Consider the following 19,860-nt stretch of genomic DNA (forward strand, 5'->3'; position numbering starts at 1 on the left):
GAACGTGCCACTGATACCAGCTCAGCACCCAATACTATGTAGGACCCTCTGATCTCTGGGACCCGTTTGGATGCAGTTTGCACCACATGTGTATGAGATATTATATACAACCTCTTCAAATATCTGGTTCGGGGGCTTTATTATTACATTCTGTCTGATTTGGGGCTTGTAACCTATTGTCTAAGGTTTGTAGTCTTCATGCTAGTCTGACCAGGGACTGGTCCATCTACTCACATCACTTTCTTGCTGTTCTGTTCAGTCCAGACGTCAAAGTTCTGCTCCAATCATTCCTGGGGCTGGGACTCACATAAAGCATCTGCTCTTGTTCGGTTCTGCTACCTGGGTAGTGAGTTATTTCTGATGTCTGTATTCTGGTACTTTGACCTTCTGCCTGTATTCAGACTTTCCTCCTGCCTTGTGATTCTGTACAGCTTTGCCCTCTTTGTAATGACCTCTGGCTCCGGAGACTATACTTCTGTCTTTGTTTGGTCTTGTCTTTGTCTCTGTGTTTTGTACTTTGTCACAGGGAGGGAATGTCATCTAGAGAATGTTGTTACTTTACTACGTCTCAGGGCCCAGTATCTCTGCCCTCAGTCAGTTCCCGGACCCTGTGTTACAGGTCTGTATTATTTTTTATTGTCTGGTTTGGGGTCAGTGTTTTTATTGTCTGGTCTGAGGTCTGTATTATTTTTTATTGTCTGGATTGGGGGTTAGTATTTTCATTGTCTGGTCTGAGGTCTGTATTATTATTTATTGTCTAGTTTGGGGTCAGTGTTTTTATTGTTTGGTCTGAGGTCTGTATCATTTATGGTCTCCCCAGAGGTTGTATTATTATTTGTTGTCTGGTCATTGGCCTGTATTATTATTAACTGTCTGGATTGGGGGTTAGTATTTTTATTGTCTGGCCTAAGGTCTGTATTATTATTTATAGTCTGTCCTGAGGTCTGTATTATTATTTATAGTCTGTCCTGAGGTCTGTATTATTATTTATAGTCTGTCCTGAGGTCTGTATTATTATTTATAGTCTGTCCTGAGGTCTGTATTATTATTTATAGTCTGTCCTAAGGTCTGTATTATTATTTATAGTCTGTCCTGAGGTCTGTATTATTATTTATAGTCTGTCCTGAGGTCTGTATTATTATTTATAGTCTGTCCTGAGGTCTGTATTATTATTTATAGTCTGTCCTGAGGTCTGTATTATTATTTATAGTCTGTCCTGAGGTCTGTATTATTATTTATAGTCTGTCCTGAGGTCTGTATTATTATTTATAGTCTGTCCTGAGGTCTGTATTATTATTTATAGTCTGTCCTGAGGTCTGTATTATTATTTATAGTCTGTCCTGAGGTCTGTATTATTATTTATAGTCTGTCCTGAGGTCTGTATTATTATTTATAGTCTGTCCTGAGGTCTGTATTATTATTTATAGTCTGTCCTGAGGTCTGTATTATTATTTATAGTCTGTCCTGAGGTCTGTATTATTATTTATAGTCTGTCCTGAGGTCTGTATTATTATTTATAGTCTGTCCTGAGGTCTGTATTATTATTTATAGTCTGTCCTGAGGTCTGTATTATTATTTATAGTCTGTCCTGAGGTCTGTATTATTATTTATAGTCTGTCCTGAGGTCTGTATTATTATTTATAGTCTGTCCTGAGGTCTGTATTATTATTTATAGTCTGTCCTGAGGTCTGTATTATTATTTATAGTCTGTCCTGAGGTCTGTATTATTATTTATAGTCTGTCCTGAGGTCTGTATTATTATTTATAGTCTGTCCTGAGGTCTGTATTATTATTTATAGTCTGTCCTGAGGTCTGTATTATTATTTATAGTCTGTCCTGAGGTCTGTATTATTATTTATAGTCTGTCCTGAGGTCTGTATTATTATTTATAGTCTGTCCTGAGGTCTGTATTATTATTTATAGTCTGTCCTGAGGTCTGTATTATTATTTATAGTCTGTCCTGAGGTCTGTATTATTGTTTATTGTCTGGATTGGGGGTCAGTATTTTTATTTTCTGGTTTGAGGTCTGGATTATTATTTATAGTCTAGTTTGGGGTCGGTGTTTTTATTGTCTGTTGTGAGATCTGTATTATAATTTATAGTCTGGACTAAAGATATAATTAATAATTTATTTACAATTTTTATTTCCTGGTACGGGGACTGTATTTTTTATTCATCACCTGGTCTTGGATCTATATTACAGGCGGTCCCCTACTTAAGAACACTCGACTTACATACGACCCCTAGTTACAAACGGACCTCTGAATATTGGTAATTTATTGTACTTTAGCCCTAGGCTACAATAAACAGCCATAACAGTTATCTAATGTATCTGTAATGAAGCTTTAGTGTTACTCCTGGTTCTTATGACAACCCAACATTTTTAAAATCCAATGGTCACAGAGACCCAAAAAAGTTCTGGCTGGGATTACAATGATAAAATATACTGACTTACATACAAATTCAACTTAAGAACAAACCTACAGACCCTATCTTGTATGTAACCCGGGGACTGCCTGTATTTATATTTTCTAGGGTGTTTTCTATAATGTTGGTTACAAGTGCGGGACATTGAAGTTGAACAGTAAGACAATGTGGCCCTCAGACCAAAAACTATGATGCACCCAATATCTAAGGTCCTCAGTACCAGGACATATAGGTGCTTTCTATGGAAAGATCATAAAGCTAAAATTGATCTAATAATATTTTATATAATAAAATCTATATCTAAACTATAATAATATTTAATTTTCTGTTAAATTCTAAAATATTATTAAACACCGACTCCAGGAAATGGAATTTTGGATATAAATCTTTACCTTACAATTGTCACAGCACAGTCCTTGGGCACACTGTGATCCACTGGTCAGCCTGCAGGTGGCAGCATTGCAGCAGGGGTTTTTACACTCCTACAACACAGTAATGCACTTTAACTTTTTGTCCAGGTTTTACAGTGAATCAATGAATCCTAAAGAAAAATGTATAATGTGTATATATATATGTGAGAAAAAGACGGTGGTCCTCAGTTTTCTGGTAATGTCCGGATGTATCAGCGAGAATCACAAAAACACAGCCCAAAACAAGACAATCCTCACAGCCAGTGTCAGACAGGTAGGGTGACGGTGCCTGGAAACACCCATTAAAGGAAATCTATCATCAAAGTCAAGCATGGATAAACCAGGGACATAGATCCAGACACTGTGACTGTGGTTTCTTCTATATTTGTTATCCATGGCCTCCTTCCTTCTAAAACCAACTTTTAATATTATGATAATGAGCCAGAAGGGCTCTGGAGGGTGTTACCAGAGCCCCTCCGTGTTGTAGCTTCACAGGGTGCAATTCCCCCTCCCACAGTGTGAGATTAGATCAGGCAGAGGGAGGGGGAAGTGAGGATGGTGAGACAGTGTAACAGCCTGTGAAGCTACAATATGGAGGGTCTTTGGTAACACACCCCAGGAGCCCTTATGGCTCATTAGCATCATTGTAAAAGTTTAATTTAGAAGGAAGGAGACCATGGATAAATCATATAAGAAGATACCACAGTCCCGGTGCCTGGATCTATGAGTAATGTCCCTGGTTTGTCAGGATGGATTTTGTTGGTAGATTTCCTTTAAACAACACATCGGGATCATCTTTTCTTGTGCTGCTTATTAGTTCTCCCTACTAGTAAATTTTAAAATTGGGTGTTACCAGCTGGAGGTAACTGAATGGACAGCACCAGACTATGCAGACACTCCCACACTGGTAACACCCACTTGGCAATTTATAAATATCTAAAATAGGAATAACAGAGGGACAGCAGAACATAAAGTTATAAAAAAATGATAATATTAAAGGAATGCAAATATTTACTAAAATAGACATTTTCTGTGAAGGAGCAAAAAAATCAAGCAGTTTCTTATACAAGGAAATGTAGGCGGTCCCCTACTTAAGAACACCCGACCCCTAGTTACAAACGGACCTCTGGATGTTGGTAATTTCCTGTACTTTATCCTTAGGCTACAATAAACAGCTATAACAGTTATCACAGGTGTCTGTAATGAAGATTTACCGTATATACTCGAGTATAAGCCGACCCAAGTATAAGCCGAGGCCCCTAATTTTACCACAAAAACCTGGTAAAACCTATATTTTGTTTACTCGAGTATAAGCCGAGTTTGGGTTTTCAGCACATATTATACTCGAGTATATAAGGTATTGTTAGTCCTGGTTCTTATGACAACCCAACATTTTTAAATCCAATTGTCACAGAGACCAAAAAATTTTTGGCTGGGGTTACAATGATAAAATGTACAGTTCCGACTTACATACAAATTCAACTTAAGAACAAACCCACAGAACCTATCTTTTATATAACCCGGGGACATAATAAGAGATTGTCCATGATGTTGCTATTACCTGTGCGGAGCCGCAGTCGCACTCTTCTCCTCGCTCCACCACATTGTTACCACACACGGGGGTACTGAGGACCTGGTTGGGATCCGGTGGGTTTTGCAGACAAGTCCCATGACCGTTAAGGAACAGAGTCTCAAAATCATTAGCGCTGCAGGTGCTGAACGTCTGTGCACCACTGACAGAGAGACAAAGGTCTTATAATACATCAAAAAATTCACTCAATTCTTCAGAATTTTGGATGTTTCTCTCTACGAAGGGCAGATTATGTGGTCTGTGTCATGGCTGCGGCCGTCACACACGTGGACCCCCACGGTAATAAACCCGTCTTTTATGTAAAACAATACGAGGTATAATGAGGATTAAAGGGGTTATCCTTTGGGGTGCTGTCACTCATCACGTTTTGGTTGCGTTTTCATTGCGTTTTGAGGAGCGGTGATCTGCCGAATTACATTACTGTTAACATTTGCGTTTACAAAACGCAATGTAAATGCAACTGAAACTCACTGTGTGACCGCGCCCTTAGGATAGGCCTTCAATGTTAGATATAAGGGTCTGACTTTTTCCACCCTGACAATAAGCTTTCTTCCAGATACGGCTATCTATAGTGAAATGATCCACAGACACATTTTTCAGGAGGAATAACGGAGGTTTGACTAATAGTTAATGGGAAATTTGTCAAATCAAAAGACGAGGGGGCACTGTCTCCGTCTGGAGAAATCAAGGTGTAATCACCGGAGGCAACAAGGCTTCTTTACTATGAGAACGGTCAATCTGTGGAATAGCTGAGCTCAGGCGCTGGTCACAGCAGGGACAGCAGAGAGCTTCAAGAAGGGTCTAGATACCTTTTTACACCTAAATAACATTGATTGTTATGCTATATAGAATTGTTTCCCCTAAATCCCTTCCTCATCCAATCCCTTCCCTTCCTTGGACAAGTGTCTTTTTTCAACCGTATAAACTATGATACTATGAAATAGTTTAAATGTATAAAATATATAGCCTTAAAGGGTTTGTCCACTTTCAGCAAATAATTGCTATGGTTTGTATTATGAAAAGTTATACAATTTTCCAATATACTTTCTGTATCAATTCCTTACTGTTTTCTAGATCTCTGCTTGCTGTCCTCTATAGGAAGCTTCTATGTTTACTTCCAGTGGATATAGTCTGTCCATGGGGATGTGATAGACATGGAGGTGCACAAGTCGTTATTATCGTTAGGTTTGTGCACCTGCCTGTCCATCACATAATCATGGACAGGTTCTGTCCACTGGAAGTAAATGTAGAAGCTTTCTATAGAATGACAGCAAGCAGAGATCTAGAAAACAGAGAGGAATGGATATTGAAAGTATATTGGAAAATTGTATAACTTTTCTGTACACAAACAATATCAATTATTTGCTGAAAGTGGACGATCCCTTTAAAGCCATAATATAAGTTCCCCCAGTGACCGATACTTACTTTACTATGCTGTACATTATAAACGTGTCCGCGCATCGCCCGTTATCATGGCTCATCCCCAGGACGTGGCCGAGTTCATGAGCGACTACTGGCGCATGATTCGCTGGGGTGTTTCCTACATTAAACTGCACAGGCAAATCCATGGTGAGAATATTGGGGGGAAAAAAAAACTTACAAAAACTTTTGCCACAACTTAAAACTTTACTCACTGTGCTGATGGAAACGGAATGACTTGGTGAACATACGGTGCCAACGTATGCCATGCCAACCGTACCATCCATGGACCCATGCCCTCTGAAAGGAGTAAAGAATGACCTCATGATTGTGGCTGTATAGTATAAAGTATTAGAGTATCATAGCATTGCCATAGGGATTAAAGGGAACCTGTCACCAGGGACCTAATTTTCACTAAAGAGTTACAGAAGCCCAATACAGCTGCAGTGCAAATATGTCTTTCTGCTTTCCCTAAGCATTTGCATTACAATATTATTGTGTTTTTTAACTTACCTGGTTTCCAGACAGAATCCTCTGTGTAGTCACAGGGGTTGGGCTTTGGTTTGGATGCATTTCAAAAAACAACATGTGACTTGTCTGTGCTGCAGACTCCTCAGCTCTCAGCCCCCACCTGGGAGAGTGAGCAGCACAGACAAGTCACATGTTGTTTTTTGAAAGGCAACCAAACCAAAGCCCAACCCCTGGGACTACACAGAGGATTCTGTCAGGGTGCAAGGTAAGTTATAACACACAATTATATTGTAATACAAATGCTTAGAGAGGGCAGAAAGGTGTAAATGGCTTCTGTAACTTGTCTTTAGTGAAAATGAGGTCCCTGGTGGGAGCCCCCTGTATTTGATTATTCGCTTCCATTGATCACTCACATGAGTAGATGATAGATGTCACATCTCTTTAGACCACTGTAATTATTCTTCCAATTTGTAAACCTTCCCAGCACATCTCCAGCACCTCCTGTATTGACATCGATGGGATTCGCAGTCGTCCATGTGATCAAGTTAGTCAAGACTATTCGTATGTTAAGGGGATGATACATCTGAGAAAACAAACGGTTAATCAGACAATGTTAAAAAAAAGTGAGATTAAAGGGGTTTTCCTATTACAGCAAATTAATGTTATTGTTTGTGTTATAAAAAGTTATACAATCTTCCAATATACTTTTTGTATCAAGTCCTCTAGATTTCCTCAAATTCTAGATCTCTGCTTGCTGTCATTCTATAGAAAGCTTCTATGTTTACTTCCAGTGGACAGAAATCTGGCCATAGTCACACAGGTGCACGGCTCGTTATATATCACACAGGTGCACAGCTCGTTATATCACACAGGTGCGCGGCTCGTTATATCACACAGGTGCGCGGCTCGTTATATCACACAGGTGCACAGCTCGTTATATCACACAGGTGCGCGGCTCGTTATATCACACAGGTGCATGTCTCGTTATATCACACAGGTGCACGGCTCGTTATATAACACAGGTGCACGGCTCATTATATCACACATGTGCGCAGATCGTTATATCACACAGGTGCGCGGCTCGTTATATCACACAGGTGCGCGGCTCGTTATATCACACAGGTGCGCGGCTCGTTAGTATCACAGAGAATCAACGAGACGTGCACCTGTGTGATATAACGAGCCGTGCACCTGTGTGATACACAGGTGCATAGCTCGTTCTATATCACACAGGTGCACGGCTTGTTGCTCGTTCTATATCACACAGGTGCACGGCTTGTTATATAACACAGGTGCACGGCTCATTATATCACACATGTGCGCAGATCGTTATATCACACAGGTGCGCGGCTCGTTATATCACACAGGTGCGCGGCTCGTTATATCACACAGGTGCGCGGCTCGTTATATCACACAGGTGCGCGGCTCGTTATATCACACAGGTGCGCGGCTCGTTAGTATCACAGAGAATCAACGAGACGTGCACCTGTGTGATATAACGAGCCGTGCACCTGTGTGATATAACGAGCCGTGCACCTGTGTGATCATGGTTAGATTTCTATCTACTGGAGTAAACATAGGAGCTTTCTATAGAATGACAGCAAGCAGAGATCTAGAAAATGGCGAGGAATTGATACAGAAAGTATATTGGGAAATTCTATAACTTTTTATCATAAAACATTACACACATAATACACAATTCCCTGTTTGCTGATCCTGAAAAGTTTCTTGCTGTGAAGGGATTAGTTGATATGTGCGGAATATCCCGGCGTAGGGATCATTACTAAATTATTTGTATTTCTATTGAATTCATATTCATTGTAGGATATATTGATAATTGTAGAGTTTTTACTTTATGTGCCATCTAATACAATATATACCCCATACTTTATACAGGCAGTCCCCGGGTTACATACAAGATAGGGTCTGTAGGTTTGTTCTTAAGTTGAGTTTGTATGCAAGTCAGAACTGTATATTTTATCATTGTAATCCCAGCCAGAACTTTTTGGGTCTCTGTGACAATTGGATTTTCAAAAATGTCGGATTGTCATAAGAATCAGGATTAACACTAAATCTTCATTACAGACTCCTGTGATAACTGTTACAGCTGATTATTGTAGCCTAAGGCTAAAGTACAGGAAATTACCAACATCCAGAGGTCCGTTTGTAACTAGGGGTCGTATGTAAGTCGAGTGTTCTTAAGTAGGGGACCGCCTGTATAGTATAATATTATGGGATTTTTTCACATAAAAATGTGAATCTTTGGTGTTATTGGGGCTCATTTACTAAGGGTCGCGGATCGCACTTTTGTTGGACTTTTTTGCGGATTGCACGGCTTGGACAGGTATTTAACAAGTATCTGCGCTGGGATTGTGTCGCAAGCAATTGGTTTTTCCATGCAACACAATTTAGGGGCCGTGCCGTAGGACGATCCGACTGATTTGGACTGAGCGCAGGCTTTAACTTTCAAATTGTGACACAAGACAAAGCACTTACATGCACCAGGAAGAAGAAGGTGAACTCCGGGGACCTGAGCGGGGAAGCGACACATGCAGGATATCGGGCGCACGATCTTAGTGACTTTCCGCACAGCGCATTATACACGGACAATGCACTTACAGGGGAACTCCAGCGGAGCCCCATTGTGTTGGGCTGTCATAATGCCATCTCCGGTCTCTTTACTGCTTTCAAATACACGCTTAGACTGCTATCTGGTGGGATATTACATGAATTTCGGCAGATGATGTTTTCATTGTTTCCTCTCAATTCCAACTTTTACAACTAGTAAGTTCTCCTTCAGGTCCATCAGGTGAAACCTGGTCTGAGGTCCCTCCACCGCCATCTGGTGGTGATTTGAGATATTACACCCAGGGATTTCCCATTCTCATATGTGATCTATACATTAGTGTATACCAATTCAGACCAAGTATAGTGAATCCGATGTTTAAATGGACATTCATTTGTATTATCATTTGTATTATTTACATTTCTCCTTTGGGGTATTAGTTATTATTTATACCTTTTATACGATGGATGATGTTATAATATCATCGCACGTTTATTCATTCTACATCTTTTTTGGTTTATGATTATAAGTTATGATGATGAGATCTCATAGTCACATTAATTCAGATATATTCTATATGACTCTTCTTATCACTATATACAATTTTTTCTCCTCTGACATTCCGGATGATGGGATTGTGTTAAAATAACTCACCCCATCGACGATATTCACCAGTTCTATGGTCTCCTTTTCCACTGCTGCGATGTCAGACTTATCACCCAGGTACTGGAAAGACAGAAAGATTTAATATGAGACAGATGAAGTCGTCTTCTTTCAAGGAGTGTTCCCATTTCAGCAAATAAATGTTATTGTTTGTATAAGGAAAAATTATACAATTATACAACTTTTTGTATCTATTCCTCAGTTTTCTAGATCTCTGCTTGCTGTCAATCTATAGAAAGCTTCATTGTTTACTTCCAGCGGACAGAAATCTGACCATGGTCACACAGGTGCACGGCTCGTTATATCACACGGCTCTGATTATTCACTGTGATATAACGAGGCGTGCATCTGCGTGATATAACGAGCCGTGCACCTGTGATATATAATGAGCCGTGCACCTGCGTGATATAATGAGCCGAGCACCTGCGTGATATAACGAGCCGGCCGCCTGCGTGATATAACGAGACGTGCGCCTGCGTGATATAACGAGACGTGCGCCTGCGTGATATAACGAGACGTGCGCCTGCGTGATATAACGAGACGTGCGCCTGCGTGATATAACGAGACGTGCGCCTGCGTGATATAACGAGACGTGCGCCTGCGTGATATAACGAGACGTGCGCCTGCGTGATATAACGAGACGTGCGCCTGCGTGATATAACGAGACGTGCGCCTGCGTGATATAACGAGACGTGCGCCTGCGTGATATAACGAGACGTGCGCCTGTGTGATATAACGAGCCGTGCGCCTGTGATATATAATGAGCCGTGCACCTGCGTGATATAATGAGCCGAGCACCTGCGTGATATAATGAGCCGAGCACCTGCGTGATATAATGAGCCGAGCACCTGCGTGATATAACGAGCCGGGCACCTGTGTGATATAACCAGCCGTGCACCTGTGTGATATAACGAGACGTGCGCCTGCGTGATATAACGAGACGTGCGCCTGTGTGATATAACGAGCCGTGCGCCTGTGATATATAATGAGCCGTGCACCTGCGTGATATAATGAGCCGAGCACCTGCGTGATATAATGAGCCGAGCACCTGTGATATATAATGAGCCGTGCACCTGCGTGATATAATGAGCCGCGCACCTGCGTGATATAACGAGCCGGGCACCTGTGTGATATAACGAGCCGGGCACCTGCGTGATATAACGAGACGTGCGCCTGCGTGATATAACGAGACGTGCGCCTGCGTGATATAACGAGACGTGCGCCTGTGTGATATAACGAGACGTGCGCCTGTGTGATATAACGAGACGTGCGCCTGTGTGATATAACGAGCCGTGCACCTGTGTGACCATGGTCAGATTTCTGTTCACTGATAGTAAACATAGAAGCTATTCATAGAATGACAGCAAGCAGAGATCTAGAAAACTGTGAGAAATTGATACAGAAAGTATATCACAAAATGTAATAACTTTTCACTTTACAAACAATAACATCAATTTCCAAACGGGAGCATCCAGTTAAGACAAGTCACCCGATTTAAGGGCTCATAATTTTTTTTTCTATAATGGGCCTCAAATGGTGTAAAATGATTAAAGATCTGCAACTAAAAGATCGTGCAAAGTCCGACAGAAACGCAGCGCAAAGCCCTAAGGGTGATGCCACACGTGGCGTTTTGAACCCGGTTTTGGTCCGTTTTTAAGCAGTCCGTCCAAAAAGGCATGTGTTTTTTGAAAAACGCATCAGTTTTTGACCAGTTTTAATTAATATAATTGGTAAAACCTGTCAAAAACTGATGCATTTTCAAAAAACGCATGCGTTTTTAAATGCATGCGTTTTTTAATGGACTGCTTAAAAGCGGACCAAAAACGGGTTCAAAACACCACGTGTGGCATCACCCTAAGGGTTTTAAGCAGTCCGCCAAATAACGCATCCGTTTTTGACAGGTTTTACCAATTATTTTAAATAAAAAGGGTCAAAAAGGCATGCGTTTCTTTAACGGAATGCTTAAAAATGGACCAAAAATGGGTTCAAAAGTGTGGCATCCCCCTTTGGCCGGCGGCACATGTGGCGTTTTGAACCCATTTTTGGCCCATTTTTAGGCAGTCCGTTAAAAAACGCATGTGTTGAAAAACGCATCAGTTTTTGACAGGTTTGACCAATTATCTTAAAAAACGGGCTGCTTAAAAACGGGCCAAAAACAGGTTCAAAACGCTGCCAGGTGTGCCATCTCCCTTAGTAAATGTGCCCCATAAAGTTCTCAGCCAGAGTTTGAAGAGGGAACGCGCTATTGAGGCAACATCATTGCTGAGCCTCCGAATACCAGCAGAGGCCGATTTGGGACATAAAATCCCAAATTAAGTGTCCCAAATAAGCCAAGTCCCAGTGCTTTAGGTACGGGGCATGCATGTTGTATGTTGCCAAGGCTAAACTTGATATTGCTGTATTCCAGTTATTTGAACGCCGCAGAAATTTCAAGACTTGGAGGTCAAGATGGTAAAAGTAGAGTTAAAGGAAATCTACCATCAAAATCCATCACGATAAACCAGGGACATTACTCATAGATCCAGGCACCGGGACTGTGGTATCTTCTTATATGTGGTATCCATTGCTTCCTTTCTTCTAAAAACTGATCTGGTGGGTAGTTACCAGTGCCCTTCCAAGCTGCTACTTCACAGGTTGTTACACTGTGCAGGAGCACCTCCCCATCCTTTTTACACAGTGGGAAGGTGGGGGGGGGGAAGTGCTTTGCACAGTGTAACAGCCTGTGAAGCTGCTGTATGGAGGGGCTCTGTTATCATCCCCCGGAAGCATCTTCAGCCCTAAAAATGATTTTAGAAGGAAGGAGGCCATGGATAACAAATACAAGAAGATATCACAGTCCCTGGATCTATGAGTAATGTCCCTGGTTTATCAGGATGGATTTATATTTCCTTTATAGAGAGAGGTGTGGAGCTGAAGGGTTTAGTAGGAAGACTGAAATATCCCTTTACTGAAGACCAATCCTGTAAATGGAGCAAAGATTTTTCGGTACCGCATGTATATCTCATGAGTTTATGGATTGCAAAGCAATGATATTCCATGTACGGTAAATAATATCATATCGATCGATGTCTTACCCTAAGATTGTCCACCACGACACCGAGCTCCACGTAATTGGTTATGGCGAGGACCTCTCGCTTCTGTACCCAAAATCAGAAACACATCAGTGGATATTGGATAAAAGGCAGCAATAAAATTAATATAGTATAACAGAAAATATCCAATAATATTACATAATCTATATAAATATAATCAATATAAATGTCATCAATAATAATCCAAAAATACACCCCTGCCATGTGCTTGTCCCAGACTAATGATAGCTTCCTATTCACTTGAATGGACACTTGGTTGTAGTTGCAGGATTTGGCCACCGCATAGAGAGTGGGGCTCTTCTTCTGGAACCAACACCATCAGAATCACCTGATCCTGGATGTCCTGGGGGTCAGAGCAGCCCTGAACTGGACTGGATGATCTGATGCATATGTCAGTATTCTGGAAAGCCCCTCATTCTGTAGCCCCTTATAGAAATAACTTTACATAAACCGTCCACATATATATATATAATGACATGGAAAGCATCGAGACATTTACCCTACGGAGATGGAAATAAGAGGGTAATACAGTATGTGAGTTGTCCATGGTTTCCCCAACACCGCACATGGATTTCCCATCAGGCTCCTCTATATGATACAGCCGGTGCGCTCCAGGAAACGGGTGCTCCATGGGCTCAATCCCATAATGCACCTCACTTAAGTACATGACGCCCCTGTAAGAGATAAGGAAACGATAATAGACTGAAATACATAACGTAGACTGAGCTCTAATATACTTTTATTAGACGTGGTCATAGTCCTGTGAAGATCTCGTGTCACACCGCTCCGTGGCCATGTCTTGTGACTGGACATGGGTGGGGGAGCTCCACTCCCGCCGCCTCTTAGCCACGCAGCAAACAACGCCACAACAATGCACACAACTGTGTTGCCTAAGACCAGGAGCGTAACTACAGGGGTAGTAGCCATGGCGGCTGTTATGGGGCCCGCAGTGTTAGAGGGCCCCGAAGACAGATCTGTGTAAGTGTGTAAATGTAGATCTCAGTGTATAAATGTGTGAGTATACAAATATATATATATTTTCTGAGGGGCTAGAGGGCCCCATTCAGAAGTCTGCTATGGGGCCCTGCCTCTCCTAGTTAGGCCCCTGCCTAAGACTATAATCGTACTTTGCACCTCCTATATATTGGCTTAGTTTAGGCCAGACAAAAGCGCCACATTTCTTGTGCATTTGCTCAATGTTGGTGCCGACTTCTTTCCCCCTTTTCCTATCGCCACATTTCATTTGTCATAGTAGTTGTAAAAGGGTCTCAAAAGTTTTTTCTGGGCAAATTTAGGAGAGAATTGTGGTGTAAACAGTTAAATTTACAAAGTTAGAGATGAACGGACCCAAACTTCAGGTGTGAGGTACAGGTGTGCCCTGAGCGACAGCCTATCCGGCAAGTAAAAGAAAAAAGCCTACTGAAGGCTCCACAAACCCAAAGACATGTGCATGTGTGCAGGGTCGGCTCCAGGTCTCAGTAGGCCCCTTTACAGTGACCTCATGGCTGAAACTAAAACTTCTGTTCCCTAAAATATTCCCTATTTTATGGTCCCTAAGAGCCCCCTCGTGGTTATTTTATATAAAGCCCCTTCACCCCTATAGATACAGCCCCCCTCACCCCCATGAATTCATTGGATACAACCCCCTAACCCCCATGGATTCTTTAGATACAACCCCCCTCTCCCCCATGGATTCATTAGATACAACCCCCATAACCCCCATGGATTCTTTAGATACAACCCCCCTCTCCCCCATGGATTTATTAGACACAGCGCCCCTAACCCTAATGGATTCTTTAGATACAACCCCCCTCTGCCGCATGGATTCATTAGATACAGCCCCCATCAACCCCATGGATTCATTAGATACAGCCTCCCTCAACCCCATGGATTCATTAGATACAGCCTCCCTCAACCCCATGGATTCATTAGATACAGCCCCCCTCACCCCCATGGATTCATTAGATACAGCCCCCTCACCCTCATGGATTCAGTAGATACAGCCCCCCTCACCCCCATGGATTCAGTAGATACAGCCCCCTCACCCCCATGGATTCATTATGTCCAGCCTTATGTGCCCCCCCCCAGCAGGTCTGGGCCCCGGCACTTGCCCAGGTATACTCAGTGCTGGCGCCGGCCCTGCATGTGTGCACTATTAAAAAACACGGGATGAGAATGGTGAATAGCGGTCATAGAAGGACCTCGCAGAGAGCTTTGCAGATCTCTGTCCAGTTTCCCTGAGAATGTCCCCCAATACTTCTAGGAACCTGTTGTATGACAGATGAGACAAAGCTTTGTATAGAGAATAATAATAGAGCCCTGCGAGCCAACACCCATCTCTTACCCCACGGGGGAGCACCCAGGAGGAAGTGTCAAGGTTCAGGGCCTTGAGGCTTTGATGTTTCTGATCACATCTATATATTTTACAGGAGAATTTGGGTGCAGCAGTCTATGACCTCAAACTTAACAATGATGTTGGGCAATGCAACACGACAATAACCCAAAGCACGCAAGTAAATCAACAATAAAACGTGCAGGTAAATCTGCCTTTGCCCGAGTTTCCCCTAGTTTTGGCTCATCTCCCAGAAAGATCACCTCCCACCAAGTGTTATAATCTGCTTGTTGTAGAGAAATGAACTGTGATTTCCTACATCCCTTTATTATATCTGTCCACTGTCTCCAAGATATTCCCAGTTGAATTCATATGTAAATGAGACAGTCGGGGCTCTTCCACACCCGGAGCACCGGGATTCATACATAAACCAGTTAAGTATTTTTTCAGCATTGCCTAAAGCTTCTCACAAGATTATATTCCCTGATTACTTGATAGATAGGAATAGCAGTGTTCTGGGTAAACAAACCACCTCATTAGCATATGGATTTACATGGGAATTTTCTCAGAAACGGCATAATTGCTAGAAATAATAAAGGCGATGTTTGAAATAACAATTCATTTCTCTACTACATGCTTCTGGCAGATTACTAGGGATTGGGGAAGTGGTAGCTTGTTATTAACCCTGTCCTGGCCTCCATTCTTACATGACCGCTACAGTAAATCAATGCCCTGACCATAAAATGGCCGCAGATGGAGGGTCATGTGATCTCTAACTGTTCATGAGCAATCGCCCCCTGCCAGGACCTTCAAGTCAAGTGACTGTACATGGACAGTTAGTGATCCGTGTAAGTGTCCTTTTTAGGGCGCGTTCACACGTTCAGCTAGCGTCGCACAGGGGGCGGGGCTCAGGCTGATCGCATATGCGTTTCCCGGGAAACGCATGCGATTGATAACCCGATCGCATGCGTTTCTATGGAAATGCATATGCAATCGCCCTGAGCCCCGCCCCTGCGCGCTAGCGTCGCGTTCATAACGGAACGTGCCCTTAGGGTCAGGAATCTCTGACAGATGAGGTAAAAGACATGAGGCTTCACTTTACATATCAAGAAAGCGGAGCAGAACTATTAATAGATGTAAAGCTGCATTCAGATAACCGTAGGGGAAAGTATATATGGCCGACGTATATAAGTTGGATATACCTCCCTCATAGGCCGGCAATGGGCTCCGCATGGAGCGGTACAGTGCAGCGCCATTCCGTATCCGTGGAAAAGATAGGATATGTTCTTACTTTCCCGGAATAAGGCGCCATGCGCCATGTTTCTCTATGGAGAGGTGCGGGGGTGAGTGCCGCTGACCCCTCCTCCTCTCCCATGAGGTAAAGTGGCCAACCCCTTTAAGCCATATATGATGACATCTCTTCTGACCTAAATGTTTGCTGTTCTGCTTGGAGGAATCTGGAGACGTTCTTACGTTCCAGTATGTTGTACCCAGTGCTATAATAAGGCACTTGTGAACGTGTCACATCTATTATCACCCTCTCCTCTCCTCGCACTCGGCCATATTATCATCTCCGTTTCGCCTTTGCAATGTAAATATCCGTATGTAAACTTACCTGAGGCCATGACAGTCGCTCAGGGCGACAACAGAGTTCTCTTCTCCTTCCACCTGTCCGTGATAGTAACACGAGGAGTCCTGTAACAACATACAAGAAGGAATAACCTGACATAACTAAAATACCCCATGACAAAATCTATTGTGAGCTTTGGGGTTGCCCTTTATCCAGTCTATGGATTTCTGTGTGAGCTGTGTGATATTTCAATGGTTCTGTTGTAAGTGGATTAAAGGGGTTGTCCACTTTCAGCCAATGATTGCTATGGTTTGTGTAAGGAAAAGTCATACAGTTTTCCAATATACTTTCTGAATCAATTCCTTATGGTTTTCTAGATCTCTGCTTGCTGTCATTCTATAGAAAGCGTCTATGTGGATAGAAATCTGTCGATGGTCACACAGGTGCACGGCTCGTTATATCACACGGCTCTGATTACTCTCTGTGATACTAACGAGCCGTGCACCTGTGTGGGATCACATGACCTTGGACAGATTTCGATCCAGTGGAAGTAAACCGACAAGCTTTCTATAGAATGACAGCAAGTAGAGATCTAGAGAAGTGTGCAGAATTGATACAGAAAGAATATTGGAAAGTTGTATAAGTTTTCCTTACACAAACCATAGCATCAAGTGGACAAACCCTTTAAGTATCAGATCCCTTTGGAGAGAACAGCAGATCTCTTGGGATCCTGGTTGCTGTGACATTAAGGCCGGCGCCACATGTAGCGCTTTGTCTGCGCTTGCAAACGCAAACAAAGTCGCGCCCACCGGGGCGGGCCTCGGCTCATTCGCATCGCCGTTTCTATGGAAATGCCTGCGATCGAGAATGAGCCACCGGTGTTTTGCATTAATTTAACGTGAAACACCGGCGGCTCGTTCCTGATCGCAGGCGTTTCCATAGAAACGCCGAGGCCCGCCCCGGTCGGCGCGACTTTGTCTGCATTTGCAAGTGCAGACAAAGCGCTACGTGTGGCGCCAGCCTAAAGGAAATCTACCGTTTGATTCCATGCATTATAAACCAAACATACCTTGAAAATTTTTTAATAGTTTTTTCAGCAAAACCATTTAGATCAGCGATTAAACAAGATATGTTTCTGCATCAGTGCAGCTACAACATTCTCAATGTATGTTTGGTTCATAATGCATGAATTCAATTAGTAGGTTTCCTTTAAAGGACATCTACTATCTATTTTGGGGAACTTACTCATAGGTCCAGGCACTGTGACTGTAGTAAACTGCTTATATTTGTTATCCATGTCCTCCTTTAAAATCAACTTTCAAAATCATGCAAATGTAACATGAAGGGCTCTGCGGGGTGCTTTCAGAGCTCTTCAATGCTGTAGCTTCACAAGCTGTTACCCTGTCTCCCAGTCCCCCCTCTGCCTTATTTAATCCCACTGCAGCAGAAGAAGTTTCAGCACACAGTAGCAGGGGGGAAGTGCTCTTGCACAGTGTAACAGTCTCTGATGCTACAGCATGGAGGGACTCTGGTAACGCCTTCAGGGCCATTAGCATAATTATAAATGTCATGGATAACAGATATAAGAAGATGCCACAGTCACAGTGCCCGGATCTATGAGTAATGTCCCTGGTTTATCATCATGGATTATGATGGGAGATTTCCTCTGTTGCATGGGGGTCATTCTCCATATAGATGAGGGTTTTAAATGTATTTTTTATGTTATGGAACAGTTTCTTACTTTCTGCTAGTGACTAAGCGAAGGAGCACATTGACATCCCCCTTCTCACAACTGAGATGAAACGTACCAGTGCGGTGCGATTCAGAGGCTTCAGTCCAACATCTTCATCGTATATAAAGTGCTCAAAGTCTTTACTCACAAAATCCCTATAAACAAGGAAAAATATAGAAAACACAGAAATCCATCATTACTTCTATGTAACAACTGTCCCATTACACCTACCTCTGCTGTTATCTCCCCATTATATTCTACAACTTATAGTGTTCCAGCTGTACCATTGTCAGGGTGGGCGTTAGAGGGCGGCAAAATGGGCCCCCTGTCCTAAAGGAGCCCCTGCATGTGGACTTTTGTGGGCAGAGGATGTATTGCCCCCCTTGGTTGATGGTCGGGTGGAGATGCTTCTCATCTATCTTTCTGTATATATATCTATCATCTATCTGTCTAGTTGTCTATCTCCTATGATTTGTCTATTTCTATCTAACCATTTATCTCATAAGCATCATTTTAAAAGTTTATTTTTGAAGGAAGGAGGCCATGGGAAAAAAATATAAGAAGATACTACAGTCATGGGGGGATTTACTAATTTTGGCGCAAGCACGACTGTCGGCGTCGGAGATCAGTCTCCGGAAAGCACAGCGCGATGTATTAAAGTGGCTATTAAATATATTAAAGTGGTATTAAAGCGCCATAAAAATGCCGACAATAATGAGATGTGCGCCAAAATCTTACATGGACTGCGCCTTAATTTTGCTCTCTGACCATTTTTTTCCTGGTCTATTGTGTGCCAAAATTGCGCCTAAAAATGCAGACAAAATACAGATAAATGTGACGGATAATGTGGAAAAGTTAGGCCACGCCCTCGTTCGCCAAAAAAAGACGGAGGATTCGGGGCAGTCGGAAACACCTGTTCTTATAACTCATTAAAAATGATCCGCAACAATCCTGCGCCAAAAAAAAACCGAAAGATCCCGGGATTTTATAGGCGCAGATACGATAATACATGTCCTCCACGGTGTCTGGATCTATGAGTAATGTTCCTGGTTTATCAGGATGGATTCTGATGGGAGATTTCCTTTCATTTCTGAATGCAAAATATTGTTATTGAATCTGTTTTGGCTAAAATAATTTCCCTTTTGTGATTATTAAATTATTTATCTATCTGGAAAGTTGGAAAAATGCAAACCTGCACAGTGTAAAGGAGCTCCTCGCTAAGGAGGGGTGCACAGCCGGCATGAAAAAGGTGGTCAACACCGAAACATCACAACGACTCAATAAATCACATTCTGATTAGAACTTTTTATTGTTCTGGAGCGCTGCCTGCGATTCTTCTATATTTATCCAACCATAATAATAATGAAAAACCATTTTTAAAATATATGCAATATTTTGTATACCTGTTCCTGCGTAGATTGAGTATGAGGGTTCCATTTGAAGTCAGAATCATGTAGGATATATTATCGTCCTAAAGAATAAAGAGTTAAAAAGAGTTCAGCACGGTGGCTCTGTGGTTAGCATTACAGCCGTGCAGCGCTGGGAACTTGGGTTCAAGTCCCAGGGTCAACATCTGCAAAGCGTTGA

At 42.4% G+C, this 19,860-nt stretch overlaps 1 protein-coding gene across 1 annotated transcript in view; it reads right to left on the bottom strand.

Annotated features, from left to right (window-relative positions):
- LOC140105940 (disintegrin and metalloproteinase domain-containing protein 9-like) overlaps positions 1 to 19,860 on the bottom strand; it is a 51,329-nt gene that overhangs the window by 15,336 nt on the left and 16,133 nt on the right. Inside the window, exons 3-13 of the mRNA XM_072130063.1 lie at positions 19,677 to 19,744; positions 18,350 to 18,428; positions 16,587 to 16,666; positions 13,139 to 13,313; positions 12,622 to 12,684; positions 9,539 to 9,610; positions 6,732 to 6,901; positions 6,063 to 6,147; positions 5,854 to 5,978; positions 4,399 to 4,570; positions 2,820 to 2,909 (exon numbers count right to left, since the gene is read on the bottom strand). Coding sequence (XP_071986164.1) covers positions 2,820 to 2,909; positions 4,399 to 4,570; positions 5,854 to 5,978; positions 6,063 to 6,147; positions 6,732 to 6,901; positions 9,539 to 9,610; positions 12,622 to 12,684; positions 13,139 to 13,313; positions 16,587 to 16,666; positions 18,350 to 18,428; positions 19,677 to 19,744 — 1,179 coding nt within the window. The remainder of the gene's footprint in view (positions 1 to 2,819; positions 2,910 to 4,398; positions 4,571 to 5,853; positions 5,979 to 6,062; positions 6,148 to 6,731; positions 6,902 to 9,538; positions 9,611 to 12,621; positions 12,685 to 13,138; positions 13,314 to 16,586; positions 16,667 to 18,349; positions 18,429 to 19,676; positions 19,745 to 19,860) is intronic.

The sequence above is a fragment of the Engystomops pustulosus genome, chromosome 11, assembly GCF_040894005.1.
Source record: "Engystomops pustulosus chromosome 11, aEngPut4.maternal, whole genome shotgun sequence".
Taxonomy (NCBI): domain Eukaryota; kingdom Metazoa; phylum Chordata; class Amphibia; order Anura; family Leptodactylidae; genus Engystomops; species Engystomops pustulosus.